Source organism: Schistocerca serialis, chromosome 1 (genome assembly GCF_023864345.2).
Source record: "Schistocerca serialis cubense isolate TAMUIC-IGC-003099 chromosome 1, iqSchSeri2.2, whole genome shotgun sequence".
In the NCBI taxonomy this organism is placed as follows: domain Eukaryota; kingdom Metazoa; phylum Arthropoda; class Insecta; order Orthoptera; family Acrididae; genus Schistocerca; species Schistocerca serialis.
The window spans coordinates 1,011,625,741-1,011,642,173 of NC_064638.1; the positions used below are offsets into that span (position 1 = coordinate 1,011,625,741).

The window sequence follows — 16,433 nt, forward strand, 5'->3', positions numbered from 1 at the left end:
AACATTCTACAACAAGAAAAAAAGGATAGGAAGGTAGGATTTATTTCTACGAATCACCACCACAGAGCTGCCACACAAACAAGTTCAAAGATTACTATTATGAATAAAACATAAAACTATCAACTTGAGACAGTTATAACCCACATTTGTGTACAATTTTCCCAACTGAAAGCAGCAAACTTGAAAAAACATGCTGAATCTGGACAGTGGCAATCTTTAGTTCACACATAGGTTTCTAAGAGAAGAGTGTTGTTATGATCCTACAGGATAAATGAACAATACTGTCATTCAGATTAGGATTGTTAAAACAACATAGTTGATAGTTTTACAGCTATTTCAATGTCACGTAAATTTTAGACTATTCTTACAGTGTGTTTTATAAAGGGTTAGGCAAAATATGAAAAATATTAAGATTTACATTTATTATCTGATTTATGGTGGCTACGACAAAAAAAGTTCTGAACCTGCAACTCACGTTTTTTGTTTTGATTCCTTTTCCTCCAACTCTTCTTTAGCTTCGAGATCTTTTTTGAGTTGTTGTTCTTCACGTTCAAGTTCCTGCAGCACGCAGTCCATTTTGTTGATCATGTTATTTACCTTATTGAAAAGGCGTTTTGCAGCTTTAGTTTCTTTAAGCTCCGCTTTTGACACATGGGTTGACTTTACTACTTGTCGCAGTTCATCAACATCCTGGAAATTTAAAAAGCTCAAAATAATAATGATAACATCAACAACAACAGCAGTTACATAATGTATATCATTGCACCTTGAGAGGTAAGGTAACCAAAACAATGTCATTGCTACACAACAGAATGCACAAATGGTTAAAGACTGCAAGAAACAACTGTTCGTAGATACCTTAAAACACAGAAAAGCATTCAAACTGCCTCAAGACTGTTAAATCCTGATGCTCCTGAAACAATATACTGTATGATGCACTGGAGTACACAAATAACACAGAGAAAATGCATAGACCACTCAAGCTACAGGTAACAATTAAGCCATCTTTCAAGAAGTGAACAGCCTGTTTATTTATCATTTTTTGTAGTGCTATTTATTTTGTTGTAAGAGTCTGAGGCTTTTTTGATCATTTGTGTGAAGTGAGGTAAATTTGTAGAGCAATTTTCTGCTGCAGTAGTCACTAGTGTCACTTTAATTACTCTTATCTACTTACATTTGTTTCTCTGCCAGTGAGCAGTGAATTAGTGCCAGTGTCATGTTCCTCGTATTCTAGCAACTTGTGTTCATGTTCTTAACAAGTCTGGTAGTGCAAATCATTCTCTAAAAGGCAGGAAGGCTTGTTTTTATCTACATTTTTACCTCCTGTTTCCATTTGACGCTTTGTGGTAGGATTGACAGGGAGTGTGCATGCCGTGTGCGGAAACATGAGTAGTTGGTTGTAGTTCATGAACTGCTGGGAATGTTGACCAAAGGCAGTTGTCCGCAAGCTGTGTCTTGCGGTGTAGCAGTGGTAGACACACTCGTGCGTTGCACAAGCTTGCTTATGTTGGCACCAATGACACCAGTCACCTGTATTCTGAAGCCATTCTCAGTTCATATGGCAAGCTGGTAGGAGTGGTGAAGACTGTTGGTCTCCCTTAAGGGTGAAAGCAGAGCTTACAATTTGCAGTATTGTGCCCAGAATTTATTGTAGCCCTTTGGTTTGAAGCCTAGTGGAGAGTCTCAACCAGGGACTCCATCAATTCTGTGATGGTCTTGGCTGCAGCTTTCTGGACCTGCATTATGGGGTGGAGAATTGTAGAGTTTCCATTGATAGATCAGGGGTGCACCACATAGAGGCTCAGCTGCTTGAGAAACAGATTACTTGTGGAGTGCTCATGTTTTTTGAGGCTAGGTAACAGTCTCAGGCCCCTGAGGAATGCTTGACAGTCAATATGTAGAGAAGGAAATCAAATCACTTACCGAGTAAGGACACTTCAAATATCAAAATGTTAACAGTAAATTGCCGATACATTTGGCCCCTAAATTTATCACTTTCCAGGAAAACCGCCGAGTTCAAATTTTACTCAGAAAGGAGAACTGGATGGAGTAGAAAGCTCCAAAATATTCAATAAGGAATGGAATGTACACTGACAAGGTTAGACTCCATAGGATGGGGAGTGTTCATACTAATCGACAAAAATACTGTGTCTATCAAGATCTAAATTGAGAGTGACAGCGAAGTATCTGGAAATCAGGAACCGGCCTAGGTCAACTGATGTTAATCGGCTGAGGTGAACTCAGGTTAATAATCAGACTTTTTTTTTTGACCTTTTTCTTTTCTTTTTTTCTTTACCAGCCACCTGATTCTGTTCAAACAGTTATAGAATTGTACAAAGACAGTCTACTCTCTGTATCTTAGAAGTAACCTGGTCATGCAACATTAGCGGAATGTGGATTCAACTGACTGACTATAGGTTGTGGTGCCTACGACATCATCGCAGGTAGTAAGGACAGACAGTCTTGTTAAGTAAATCTGAACACATTTCTCGAAAATATTCTGGAGCAGCTCATTCAACAAACCACAAGTGATGGGAATATTTTATATCTTGTAGCTAAAACCAGGCCTCACATTACTGACAGTGTGAATATAGACACAGGGATTAGTGATATCACAGTGATGATGGTTACTAATGTTAATAAATCCATCAAGAAGCCTAGGAAAGTTTTTATGCTGGAAAGTGCAGAAACATGATTGTTAGAATCCTAGACGATGAATGGATTAGGTTCCAGTATTGTGGACATAGAACAATTATAGGCAAAGTTTTAATTAAAATGATTTTAAATCACACTGTGGAGAAGTACGTACTGAGCAATTGGATTAAGTCTGGCAAAAATCTACCTTGGTTTAATGACTAAATGCGGAAAATGAGAACACAGAGATTGTTGCAATCTCAGTTAAAAAAACAGCACAGACATGTCAAAGACAAAAATTCATGCATCTATAAAAAGTTTGAATCAAAAAGCAAACAAAAACTTATACTACAAAACCTTAGTGTGTGATTTGACTGATGACCTGAGAAAATTCTGGTTCTAGGTAAATCGCTATGCGTGTCAAAGGCCTGTATTCAGTAACTGGTCAACCAGTCTGATATGGCAATAGAAGACAGCGAACAAAAAAGTAATAGTTTTAAATTTAAGAAATCATCTATTTAAGAGGATCATACAGACATACTGTCATCTGACTATCGCAGAGACTCTTGTATGAAGGACATAGTAGTATGCATCCCTGGCACTGAGAAACAACTGAAAGAGTTGAAAATAAATAAGTCGTCAGGACCGGATGGAATCTCAACTCAATTTTACAGATATTACTCTTTGGCAATAATCACTCAGTTAGTTCACATTTATTATGAATCTCTCACCCAGCACAAAGCCCTAAGTTATCGGAAAAAAGTACAGGTAACTCCTGTGTATAAGAAGGATAAATGAATGGACCTACAAAATTACAAGCCAATATCATTAGTGACGGTTTGCTGCAGACTTCTTGAGAATATTCAGAGTTCGAATATAATGAATTTCTTCAATGTAGAAAAGTTTCTACCCACAAATCAGCACAGATTTAGAAAGCACTCCCCATGTGAACCTCTTCTTACTCTTTTCTCACATGATATCCTGAGCCCTATGGATCAAGAGCAGCTGATAGATGCCATACTCCTAGATTTACAGAGACTGTTTGACACGATGACCCACTGCAGACTGTTAACGAAAGTCTGAGCGTACAGAATACATTACCAGATATGTGAGTGGTTCACAGAATTTTTAAGTGATACAAACCAGTATGTTGTTCTTAATGGCAAACGTTCATCAGAGACAAGGGTGTTGTCGGGAGTGTGCCAGGGAAGCACGATTGGAATGCTACGGCTCTCTACGCACATAAATGATCTGACAGACACGGTGAATGGCTGTCTGCAATTCTTTGCTGATGAGACTTTAGTGTACGGGAAAGTGTATTCATTGGGTGACTACTGGAGGATATAGGATGATTTAGACAAAATTTCTAACTCGTGTGATGAATGACACCTACACTTGCACCAGAAAAACATTGCACAACAGTTTATGTTATCAAGTTAGGTTCGTTATATAGGTTCGTTATACTGCAATAGTGATGTTGCAGACAATATGGGTTTCCATTCCACCCCGTAAATGTAAGATCTGAGCAATAACAATTCATTTTTGAGTTGCTACCATAATGACAGCAAATAAACACTGTGTAATACTGTAGCTATAAGTACAACAAAGCACACACTTTTTATAACAAATACAGGACAAAAGCATTTGATGATGACTGATAGCTTGAAAACAATATGGTACATAGTTTACAAAATAAATAATACCGAGATAATAACTTCTCGCTGTATGTTTTATTATGTCGAAGATGCAATAAATAACCGATGTTCATAGCTTTTCGCTCAACAATTTACAGCAACAATGGCACAATTCCATCCAACTCCTATTGTCACTTGTCAGAATAAGCACCAAAACCATCTTCGTCATTCTCATCAACATGACAAATCATTAGCTGTTCATGGTCACTAACGATATCTTCCACTGACTGCGCTGCTCAAATATGTTTTTCAATGTGATTACCTTTTTTCCTCCATGAGGCAGCATCCACAGTTGCAAGAGCTTCACACAACTGCCTTCCCATCTCTGTTGTTTGTTATCGTAAAAGACTTATTATTGTTTCTCATGAATGTCTTCACGTGACTCCATACTAACTCAAAGAGGCTGAAATGGCAGTGATATAGTGGCAGCCTTATTACAGTATGATGCTGCTACATGTCTTATTTTCTTTAACAAGCGAATATAGCAGAAGCTTCATCATGCTCATATCTGCAGCAATCTTTCATGCCTGTAACCAATGCACCATAACTTCTTTGCAGCCCTTTGTGGTTGGGGCTTCATTCAGTATCACTGAATGATATGGAGTGTTGTTCATTACAGTTGTTGTAGGGACAGAAAAGGTTCCTGAACCACTCAACAAATCATGTATGATCTACGTTTTCCTTCATGGTAATTGTCTGTCTTTTTGGACCAAAAAACTAAAGTGCATCAGGAACAAAACCACTGGAGGAACCTGCACGGACCACAATCTTCCTGTCAGCTGACGAACACTACTTCTTGGATTGTCATCCAGCCATCATTGACTGACAGCTTCCTGGCATTAACACATGCTTTGTCTAGCTGTATTATGCAATGAACGTCCTCGTCCACAATTCTGTGCAAGAATATGCATTGAGCTGTTACAGTATGTGCCTTTTTTAACAGGACTTTGCGTCCATCTAGCACTTTGTAATGCAAACCCAAACTTTTGAGCAAAATGTTTTGACACTTCTCCTGCTCCTGAAAAGTTAACTTTCTTTTAGCGACATTAGTAACTTTGCTACGGCAGCATACTCTTCCTTGCTATAGTAAGCATAAATACGCCTGCAAATAACATTGGCCCAGAAGGAATACCAAGTATGTGAGTGTGTGGCTGCTTTTTCTTCTTTCCAGGAGTCACTAAAAATACATTAGATGATCCAGATGCCACAGAATCATTATGGCTCACGTCTAAATCTCTCAACTTTTGCAGTAACAATCTGTTACTCAATACTGTTCTTGCACTAATTCCAAGAGTTTTTGATGTGCGTCCCACTACTTCATTTGCGGGAACTGATAGATGTCAAGATACTTTCACCTGCTCGTGAAACTCATGAGTTCTCCACATTAAGTCCAATGCCTTGCTGTTTAGCGATACACATTGATGGAAAAGACTGTCACTGGGTGAATAAACACTTCTGTAGCATTTTTCACATATCATAATTTTCTAAAGCATCGAACAATATAAGCACACAGTAGAAACCAACAACACGTTTTTTTATGTACACTCAAAGCAAAGTTGGCAACCGAAAGCGGTTACTGAGCTTGGAATGGTTTGTGCCACAAGCCTAGTGCCTCACGCTTTTCATTCTTTACTTGTTAAATTGTTATGCTGCCAACCTGAAATGCATATATCAAGTTCAAAATTTCAGCGGCTTTGGTAGAGCTCTTAACATAGAAAAATGTAAGTTAATGCACTAGAACACAAGCTTGACCCATTCCTGAACACTACTTGACTGTTTGGGATCTCTTGGATTGAAGGAAGACATTGAGGTAATTCAGAACTGTATTGCTGTATTTGTTACCAGTACATGCATTCAACACGAAAGCATTATACAGATGCTTTGTGAACTCAAGACAACATTCTTTTTGCGAACACTATTGAGAAACTGTACAAACTGGCATTTGCAGCTGACTGCAGAATGATCCTACCATCACCAACATACATCTCACACAAGGACCATGAAAACAGAGTAAGAGAAGTTAGGGCTTGTGCGGAGGCATATAGATGGCCGTTTTTCCCTCACTCCATTTGTAAGTCAAAGAGGAAAGGAAACAACTGGTAGTGGTACAAGGTGACCTCTGCCACATATCGTATGGTAGCTTATGGAGTATGTATGTAGACATACATAATTTTCTTTCTATTTCATAATTGTCTATTTTATACTCAAGGAATGAAGAGACTAATGTTAGAAGTTAATGTTCAGTTAACACTGAGGTAATTAGAAGTGATTAACTAACTTAACTGGATAAGAATGAGCAAGGAAATTGGTGACACTTACTTATATGAACTAGCAGAGCATTAATAAAGTGATTCACGAAAACACACAAAAAAATTACACATTGTTAGGCAGATGGATATTTGAGCCTTACTCTTCTTACAACTGAGTCTAGTGGGCGTACCATACTCAATACATCCACTTTCAATTACTTATCCATATTATAGAAAAGAATGAACAGTAGATATTTGAAGGTTAGGTTTACATATGTTTCAGGCGTCACTTGTCACAAGAAAATGATATGCAAAACATGCATAAATAGTACATCAAAGCCTGTAATTCTTTGTACAAACCAGTAAGAGCTCTCATTCTTGTTGCGACATAAAAGTGTCAACAAAGGAAAGGAATCTCTGTGATGAGATTACATTTAAATAATAATAAAAAAAATTTCTAAATTAGCAAATTTTAAGTCACTACTAAAAAACAGTGAGCGGGACACTATGAGCAAGTGTACTTGCCAAACTGCTCGACAGCACAAAGGTTACATAGGCTTGATAAATGAAAAAACGGAGAGATAAGTTTAGTTTGTAGCTTTTCGGAACTTCATTACTGTCTTCAAACAAAGAACAGCACCAGAATATGACAAAATGTAACAAGACCAGAAGAAATGAAAATCACTCAAACTCCAGTCTGTGAAGAGACAATTTTAGTTAAGATTTTTTTCTGAACTTTGTTCATAATTCCTCTTCTCTCTGTCACTTGTGCCTCTCCCAATCCAGGAACTGTAACATCTGATGATCCCCTCCATCCCCTACACATCCTCCACTTATATTTATGATATCCAATATATCACTTTCTACTTACAGAAAAAAAATCTGACATGCTACCAATTTTAATAATCTCTTTCCAGTTGTGCGCACACTGGCTCTTCTACAACGGTTCATTTCAAGAAAGTGACTGCAGGTGCTCTTGTCCTGCCCCACAGTGTTACGTATCATCTCAAGAACTGTTAAACAATGAGGAAACTGGGATGGAATTACAGTATGGTTAATGTCTATGAAAGTTGTTGCAATGAGTCAATGCAATAAAATCTTAATGGGTTTCTTGCTGCAGAAGATTGCAGAATGAGTGTGGTATTTAGGAAAGAGTACTCTCCCTTTGCAGAAGATGGAATGAGATAGTTGCCTTTCTGAAAAAGTCACACGCACACTGCGATCTTAAGCAAGAAACCAGTGAAGCTGTTGTTGCAATATGAATTAGAACAGGTTGCTACTCACCAATTAGAGGTGGTGTTGAGCATGGACAGGCACGTTTGAAAGTAGACTGCTGGATGTTTCTTAGCTATCAGACAATGTCCTTCAACAGATGAAGGAAACACACACACACACACACACACACACACACACACACACACACACACTAATTCATACCTGTACAACTGTGTCCCAAGTTTTTTAAATGAATAATCATTATCAAACTTTAATTCAAGTTGATAGCCGGTTTACTGAATGATTTGCTCAGGAAGTATGTAAATATGACAAAAATGAACACACGTAATAAAACACTGTGGAGCTTTATTGGTCTAGCACTGTGTTTCTACGAAAGTAAAATAAACTAAACTAAAAAATTATTTTTATCAGAGTCTTCAAAGCTTCCTATTTCAAAAAACCTTTCAATCTCTTTGGAGTAATTTGGCAGTAATAAGTGAGCAGAGTGTCTCTTAGTGTCAGGTGCTTAAAATTTAATTTACGGGAGAGAAGACATAATGAAAATATAAAACAAATATCCACTCTTTTATGCTATTTTATTATCGAGAAGTGCAGCAAGTTGCTGATTATCCACGTGTCGATTATCCAGTCTGTAAGTTACCCATGCATATTTTGGTGATTTTTGATGCTATAAGTCTTCTGTTATAATTGTAATGAATATTTGCATTTAGAACATACTATTATATAAGTGACATTTTACCACATAAATGACACAATGAAATATGCTAATATATTAGAGTATGCAGGACAAAATTTGTTTGACTTTCCCAATGTTTTTACTCTCCAGAAAGTGGGAAACATCACCATGAAAAAAGTGAATGAAAAACAAACAGAAAAAAATAGATTACTTCCTGGAAGTGAATGGTAAGCAAATGATGCTAAATACATTGTGTTTTAGGTGTAATTTTGTAAATAAATTATTGTTTCTGGTGAGTAATGCCAAAGTAAAGCAGTGACTGTTCAAATGTACCATATAGTATGTTTTGTAAATACAATAAATAGCAGTTTCTTGCAAAACATCTATTTAGGATTATACATGTTTTCTGATTGTCTGTGCAGTCTCAGATCCGCAATAACCCCCTATAATCTGAAGATTTCTGTAATTTATTAGCACTTTTCAGAGTTACAAATTGAATTTAGTTGCAAGCTATAGTATTATACCACCAAAATAAGCTACAAAGTAACATTAAGCAGCAAAATGGTTAATTTACCTCTTGATACTCAGCCAGTTCTTCCTTGAGGTCATCAAGTTCCTCCTTTTCTACGAGCAACTTCTTCTTTTCTTTTCCAATGCTGTCTAAAGCATCTTCTAGCTTCTCAAAATCAATGGAACTCAGTTCCTAAGTAATAAGACAAATATTTTAAATTAAGTACAGGATTTAAATCTGACTGCAGAGGGAAACCAATAGCTGAAGTCCCTTCCTCTGGCAAACATAACAGAACAAAAAGACAACAACCAGAGTAAAGGAAAGTAAACATATGAATATATACCACTAAGGCCTGAAATTATAACTTCTTCAACTGGAAAAATGAAGTTAACATTAATTGTGTCTAAAGTTTGTGAACAGCCTGTGCAAATAAGAAGGTGAATGGTAGTAAATCCATCCCGGATTTACCAGTGTTTGATTTAGTATATATACCAAGTTCAATACAGCCTTATAACACCTAGTATGATGTATAGAGCCATGCATCAGATTGTTTCAAGTCTGTCTACAACCTTTTAAATTCCATGAAGAGAGAGATAGTCACAATAGTGACTAGCAGTATTAAAGCCAGTATCTAGAGAGAAGTTGCTCAGATTCTAGAATAATTCATTACATGCGAGCACAAAATATTTTTCATGTCAAAAACAAATTAACAGCAGTACTGGTGGTTTCTATCTTTGTGCATTTAGCAATCATTTTCCAAACAAATCTGAACAGCAGAAACACATTTCCAATCACATGGAATACTCTGTTGCTCCAACATGTTTTGACAAACTAATGTTGGACGAGTAAGTAGAGCAAAAATCAAACAGTTGTATTTCAATCAGTCCTTATTTATTTTTCTTTAAGCTACCTGTTTCTGCACTTCAATGGTGCCATCCTCAGGCCCCTATGCACGCTGAACAGATGTTCTACAGGGTTTGGTGCAATACAACAGGAGTCACCAAATAAATCTGGATTCCGTGAATATTTTTCTGAAGTGAGTACCCCCAACAATTCGACAACAAATGTTAGAAGAGGTTCCAGTTTAGCAAGGATCCCATTACTGCCATCAAGCAATTTTTATTGCTTTTGAACTCTTATCACATATAAAGTTTGTAATTTATATATAATCTACAATCAAGAACACGGTATTGGTATTAATATGGTTAACAACAGTCTACAGAGATTATTTCAGACTGTTAACACATTGCAAATATTATTATTGCATTTAAAAATAAACTATAAGCCAAAACATTAAGGCCATATGCTTAATAGTGTGTTGGTCCATCTTTGGAAAGTAATACAGCAGTGATTCTGTGTGGCATGGGTTTAACAAGTCAATGATGCATTTCTGGAGGTATGTGGCACCAGATATTTATGCAGAGGTCATGCAACTCCTGTTAATTACAGGTCAATTATTTGTGGCCATGGAGCTGGTGCTCAGCAGCAACTGACATGTTACATCAGGTTCAGATCAAGCAAATTTTGTGGCCACAACTTCAGCAAGAGTTCACTATTACATTCCTTGAAACACAGCAAAACAGTGCCTAATAATTTTTTTGCATAACAATGTACGGAAAGTTCTGATTGAGATTTATGTATTATTTAGGAATAAAGGAGACAACTCACCCAAAGGCAGAAGCGCAGTGTCATCAATAGGTACATAATCAACAGGTACAGAGCTTTGGTAGGTTTCAGAAATAGATGTGTGCATGTGAGCGAGCGAGCTTATGTGTGTTTGTGCACATATTTTACCTACAAGCTTGAAAACGGAAGTTTATTCTGAAAGCTAGCAAAGCTCTGTACCTTTTGGTTGTGTACCTATCGACGACATAGCACTTTTGCATTTCACTATTTTCTTGCGTAGTTGATTCTGTAATCATAATGTAATTGTAAAGCAATTTCTGTCACAATTACCTTTTACTAGTTATTACTGTTGTCATATAATTAAATGTCGAAGAATTAAAACACAGAGTCATGCAGAAGCAGTTGGCAGAGAGGGTTGCTAGTGACAAGTGGTCAAGTGCAGATGCAGAAGGAATAAACTGCAAGATCTATAATATGTGGCCAGGTATATTACGTGGCTTTGTCATACATTGCTGATGAATAATTCCTTACCTCGCACTAGCAGAAACTCATCGAAGTAAGATCCAACCATTTCATCTTTAGATTTACAAGGCTAGCTAGTATAGTAGGTCTTCTTAACTGAATAACAGAGTGTTTAGTGCAGCAACTGTTATAGTGTAAATGAACTTTACCTCAATCATTTATTTAATATGGTCCTATACTATCACCATTATTCACTCTTAGAGTACAAGTGAAAGAACAGTAAAGTATTGAAAGTGAAGAGCTTATTTACTTTCAATACCTAACATAAAAACGTGCAACTTACAAAACTGAGAACTGTCTAAAGCTGTCATTTAACTGTGGTGAATTTTGCTACTTGGTAGAACAACACATTTAAGAATAATGGCTAAGAGTAAAAGGATAATTTAAAAGAATGTTGATACGATATTACTTCAGAATAATACATTTCAAGTTTTTGTGTGCACTGCGAACTCTGTCCACATTTGCAAATTACGTAACAGTGTTATGCAAAATTACTCATTCTTTGCTAAATGAAAGACTATGAATTACCCAGAAGTAACTTACTACAATAGAGAACAACTATTTATGAATATTTGCATTTCTAAAATTAGGAACAGTTAGCGCTACAGTAGAGTAACGCAACACTAATCATTACAGGAACTGTTTTGCAAACTATTAACTTTTATGTACAAGTGTTTAGTACAAATTATTTTGCCAACTTTTCTCATTAAGTCGTGGTATTAACATGTTTTTAAATCTGAGCTTCAGCCAGTGCTTTTGGTCCCATTCTTGTCCAATTACAATTCAGTGATTAGTTTAAAAATACAGTTAATAAACAATTAATAATCATATAGTTACTTTTGCTCACATAGTGAGCTGGTAACCATTCTTATGTAATTTGCTATCCAAAATTATAACCAATTCAGTTTGTTTATTTCAAAATTCATTAAATATTTCTTATTTTTATCTTCTTTTGTCAAAATTTCTTTCAATCATTATCATGTGAAATTAGTCACATGTTAACAATTCAGCTAGAACTGTATCTGCACTTATCTGGATATTTGTATTTCTTCGGAATAGATGCCTTTCCCAAACAACATAGAATATTAGTTGCGCATGTAATTTAGAAATTCTCACTAACTGGAAGTATAGGTCTGTTGTATTCTCAAGTCACTGTAGATTGATTCTGGCCTTGGGACACAGACAGTTATCCTGCTTGAATATGCCATTGCTGTTGGGGCAGACATCAAGCATGAAGGGATGCAGGTAGTCTGCAATAATGTTCATATGTGCTTCATTACTATCACATAGCTCATGGAAGTACAGGCGAATATTTTCTATAGTATAACCCGCTCACTATCGTCTATGGGTAATACCTGTGAGTAATAATCAAAATTGTCCTGGGTTCCAGCTTAGATCCCAACCACTACTTAAATTTTTCATAATATCATTAGCAATGGCTACTGAATTTTTCCAGTATAAGGAATGACCCTTGTTCTGACAAGTACTATCAAAGAGGAAAAAGAAGAGTGGAAGAGGCTCATGGCACCCCCTTATCCTTGGGGTGCGGAACTCATCCTGCAAGATGGAAAAAATAGCAATGATCAATGGCATGAGGATGCAGAAGGCAATGGAAACCACAGCATTACAGACAATGTGAACCATAGGAAATGTGGCTTGTGCTCAAAAAAGTGTCATGATCTCTCCATTAGCAACAGAGTCCAGAGTAGTCCCCTATTCAGATTTCTAGGAGGAGACTGTCAATGGGGAGATGTCCACATGAAAAAGTCTGAGGAAAAAAAATTAACAAAATAGTAACATTCTATGAGTCAGTGTGTGAAATGTCAGATTTCTGAATGTGGTAGGAAAATTAGAAAATCTGGAAAAGGAAATGCGAAGACTCACTCTACATACAGTAGGGAATGGTGAAGTGGAATGGAAAGAAGATACGAATTACTGATCAGATGATTACAGGATAATATCTACAGCAGTAGAAAATGGTATAATTGGAGTAGCATTTGTTATGAATAGGAAAGTAGGGCTAAGAGTGAGCTACCTTGCAAAATTTCATGACAGAAATGGTCCATTAGCATTGAAAGTAATTCCAACAACATTACTTCAGGTTTACTTGCTGATGTTAAAAGCTGAAGATGAGAGGATAGAGAATGTTATGCGGCTGTTGACCATGTAATTCGCTGTGTAGAGGGTAGACAAAAATCTCAATCATGGGTAATTGGAGTACAATAGTAGAAGAAGGAACAGAAGATAGGGTTCCAGGAGAATATAGGCTTGGAAGTACGAATGAGAGAGGAGAAAGACTAATACAGTTCTGCAGTAAACTTCAATTGGTAACAGCAAGTAGACTGTTCAAATATCACAAGCGGGGGTGACATACTTGGAAAAGTCTGGAGACAAAGGAAGGTACCACCCAGAGTACATCATGTTCAAATCAAGATCCCTAAATAATATACTGGATTGCAAAGTGTACCTAGGAGCAGATACAGACTTAGACCAAAATTTAGTAATGATGAAGAGAAGGCTGAAGTTTAAGAGAATCGTCAGGAAGAATCACCGTGGAAAAAATTGGGATACTGAAGTGGTACTGGGAAATGATAGGATATGTTTGAAGTTCTCTAAGGTTGTAGATAGTATGATAATGAATACCATGGTAGGGAGTTAACATGAAGAACACCGAGATCTCCGAAAAGGGCAATCATAGAAATTGAACAGTCAATTTAGTGCAAGAAAGATAATTATGAAGACACCTTGGATAACAGAAGAACAACTGCAACTCATCATTGAAAGAAAGAAATACAAAAAATGCTCACAAAAACAGGGTTATGGTAATAAATGTCATTTAGGAATGAAATAAGTAGATACAAAGTGCAGGGAAGCTAAGGCTGCAGAAAAAATGTGAAGAAATAGAAATAACAAAGAATAATGGGGTGGGAGAGGAAGAGAGAGAGAGAGTTTGGAGAGAGAGAGAGTGAGTTTGGGGAGAGAGAGAGAGAGAGAGAGAGAGAGAGAGAGAGAGAGAGAGAGAGAGAGAGTGAGTTTGAGGGGGGAGGGGGGGGAGAGAGAGAGAGAGAGAGAGAGAGAGAGAGAGTGAGTTTGAGGGGGGAGGGGAGAGAGAGAGAGAGAGAGAGAGAGAGAGAGAGAGAGTGAGTTTGAGGGGGAGGGGGAGAGAGAGAGAGAGAGAGAGAGAGAGAGAGAGAGAGAGAGAGAGAGAGAGAGAGAGAGAGAGAGAGTTTGAGGGGGAGGGGGAGGGGGGGAGAGAGAGAGAGTGAGAGTTTGAGGGGGGAGGGGGGAGAGAGTGAGAGTTTGAGGGGGGAGGGGGGAGAGAGTGAGAGTTTGAGGGGGGAGGGGGGGAGAGAGTGAGAGTTTGAGGGGGGAGGGGGGGAGAGAGAGAGAGAGAGAGAGAGAGTGAGAGTTTGAGGGGGGAGAGAGAGAGTTTTTGGGAGAGAGAGTGTTTTTGGGAGAGAGAGAGTTTTTGGGAGAGTGGGGGCGATAGTGGGGGGGGGGGGGAGAGTGAAGAAAGTGGGGGGAGGACAGTGGAAGAAGTGGGGGGGGAGAGAGTGGAGGAAGTGGGGGGAGAGAGTTGCGGAAGTGGGGAGGAGAGAGCAGAGGAAGTGGGGGGGAGAGAGTGGAGGAAGTGAGGGGGGGAGAGAGTGGAGGAAGTGAGGGGGGGAGAGAGTGGAGGAAGTGAGGGGGGAGAGTGTGGAGGAAGTGAGGGGGGGGGAGAGTGGAGGAAGTGGGGGGGAGAGGGTGGAGGAAGTGGGGGGGAGAGTGTGGAGGGAGTGGGGGGGGGAGAGTGGAGGAAGTGGGGGGGGAGAGTGGAGGGAGTGAGGGGGGGAGAGAGTGGAGGAAGTGAGGGGGGAGAGAGTGGAGGAAGTGGGGGGGAGAGAGTGGAGGAAGTGGGGGGGGGGAAGTGGAGGAAGTGGGGGGGGGGGGAAGTGGAGGAAGTTGGGGGGAGAGTGGAGGAAGTGGGGGGGAGAGTGAGGAAGTGGGGGGGAGAGTGGAGGAAGTGGGGGGGGAGAGTGGAGGAAGTGGGGGGGGAGAGTGGAGGAAGTGGGGGGGGGAGAGTGGAGGAGTGGGGGGGGAGTGGAGGAGTGGGGGGGGAGAGTGGAGGAAGTGGGGGGGGAGAGTGGAGGAAGTGGGGGGAGAGTGGAGGAAGTGGGGGGGGAGAGTGGAGGAAGTGGGGGGGGAGAGTGGAGGAAGTGGGGGGAGAGTGGAGGAAGTGGGGGGGGTGTGTGAGGGGGGGGGGAGGAGTCAGGGAAGAGTGGAGGAGTGGGGGGAGAGTGGAGGAAGTGGGGGGGGAGAGTGGAGGGGAGAGAGTGGAGGAAGTGAGGGGGAGAGAGTGGAGGAAGTGGGGGAGAGTGGAGGAAGTGGGGGCAGAGTGGAGGAAGTGGGGGCAGAGTGGAGAAGTGGGGGGCAGGTGGAGGAAGTGGGGGGCAGAGTGGAGGAAGTGGGGGGCAGAGTGGAGGAAGTGGGGGCAGAGTGGGAGGGGGGAGAGTGCAGGAAGTGGGGGGAGAGTGGAGGAAGTGGGGGGGGAGAGTGGAGGAAGTGGGTGGAGTGGAGGAAGTGGGGTGGAGTGGAGGAAGTGGGGTGGAGTGGAGGAAGTGGGGTGGAGTGGAGGAAGTGAGGGGAAAGTGGGAGGGGGAGAGTGGAGGAAGTGGGGGGGAGGGGGAGAGTGGAGGAAGTGGGGGGGAGAGAGCGGAGGAAGTGGGGGGAGAGAGAGCGGAGGAAGTGGGGGAGAGAGAGCGGAGGAAGTGGGGGGGGAGAGAGAGCGGAGGAAGTGGGGGGAGAGAGAGCGGAGGAAGTGGGGGGAGAGAGAGCGGAGGAAGTGGGGGGGAGAGAGCGGAGGAAGTGGGGGGGGAGAGAGCGGAGGAAGTGGGGGGGGAGAGAGCGGAGGAAGTGGGGGGGAGAGAGCGGAGGAAGTGGGGGGGAGAGAGCGGAGGAAGTGGGGGGGGAGAGAGCGGAGGAAGTGGGGGGGGGAGAGAGCGGAGGAAGTGGGGGGGGGAGAGAGCGGAGGAAGTGGGGGGGGAGAGAGCGGTGGAAGTGGGGGGGGGAGAGAGCGGTGGAAGTGGGGGGGGAGAGAGCGGAGGAAGTGGGGGGGGGGAGAGAGCGGAGGAAGTGGGGGGGGGAGAGAGCGGAGGAAGTGGGGGGGGAGAGAGCGGAGGAAGTGGGGGGGGAGAGAGCGGAGGAAGTGGGGGGGAGAGAGCGGAGGAAGTGGGGGGGGAGAGAGCGGAGGAAGTGGGGGGGGGAGAGAGCGGAGGAAGTGGGGGGGGGAGAGAGCGGAGGAAGTG

At 40.7% G+C, this 16,433-nt stretch overlaps 1 protein-coding gene across 1 annotated transcript in view; it reads right to left on the reverse strand.

The window, feature by feature from the left end:
- The window catches only part of LOC126413449 (mitochondrial proton/calcium exchanger protein), a 113,140-nt gene that overhangs the window by 13,230 nt on the left and 83,477 nt on the right, over positions 1–16,433 (reverse strand). The window contains exons 9-10 of the mRNA XM_050083265.1: positions 9,064–9,192; positions 476–690 (exon numbers count right to left, since the gene is read on the reverse strand). Coding sequence (XP_049939222.1) covers positions 476–690; positions 9,064–9,192 — 344 coding nt within the window. The remainder of the gene's footprint in view (positions 1–475; positions 691–9,063; positions 9,193–16,433) is intronic.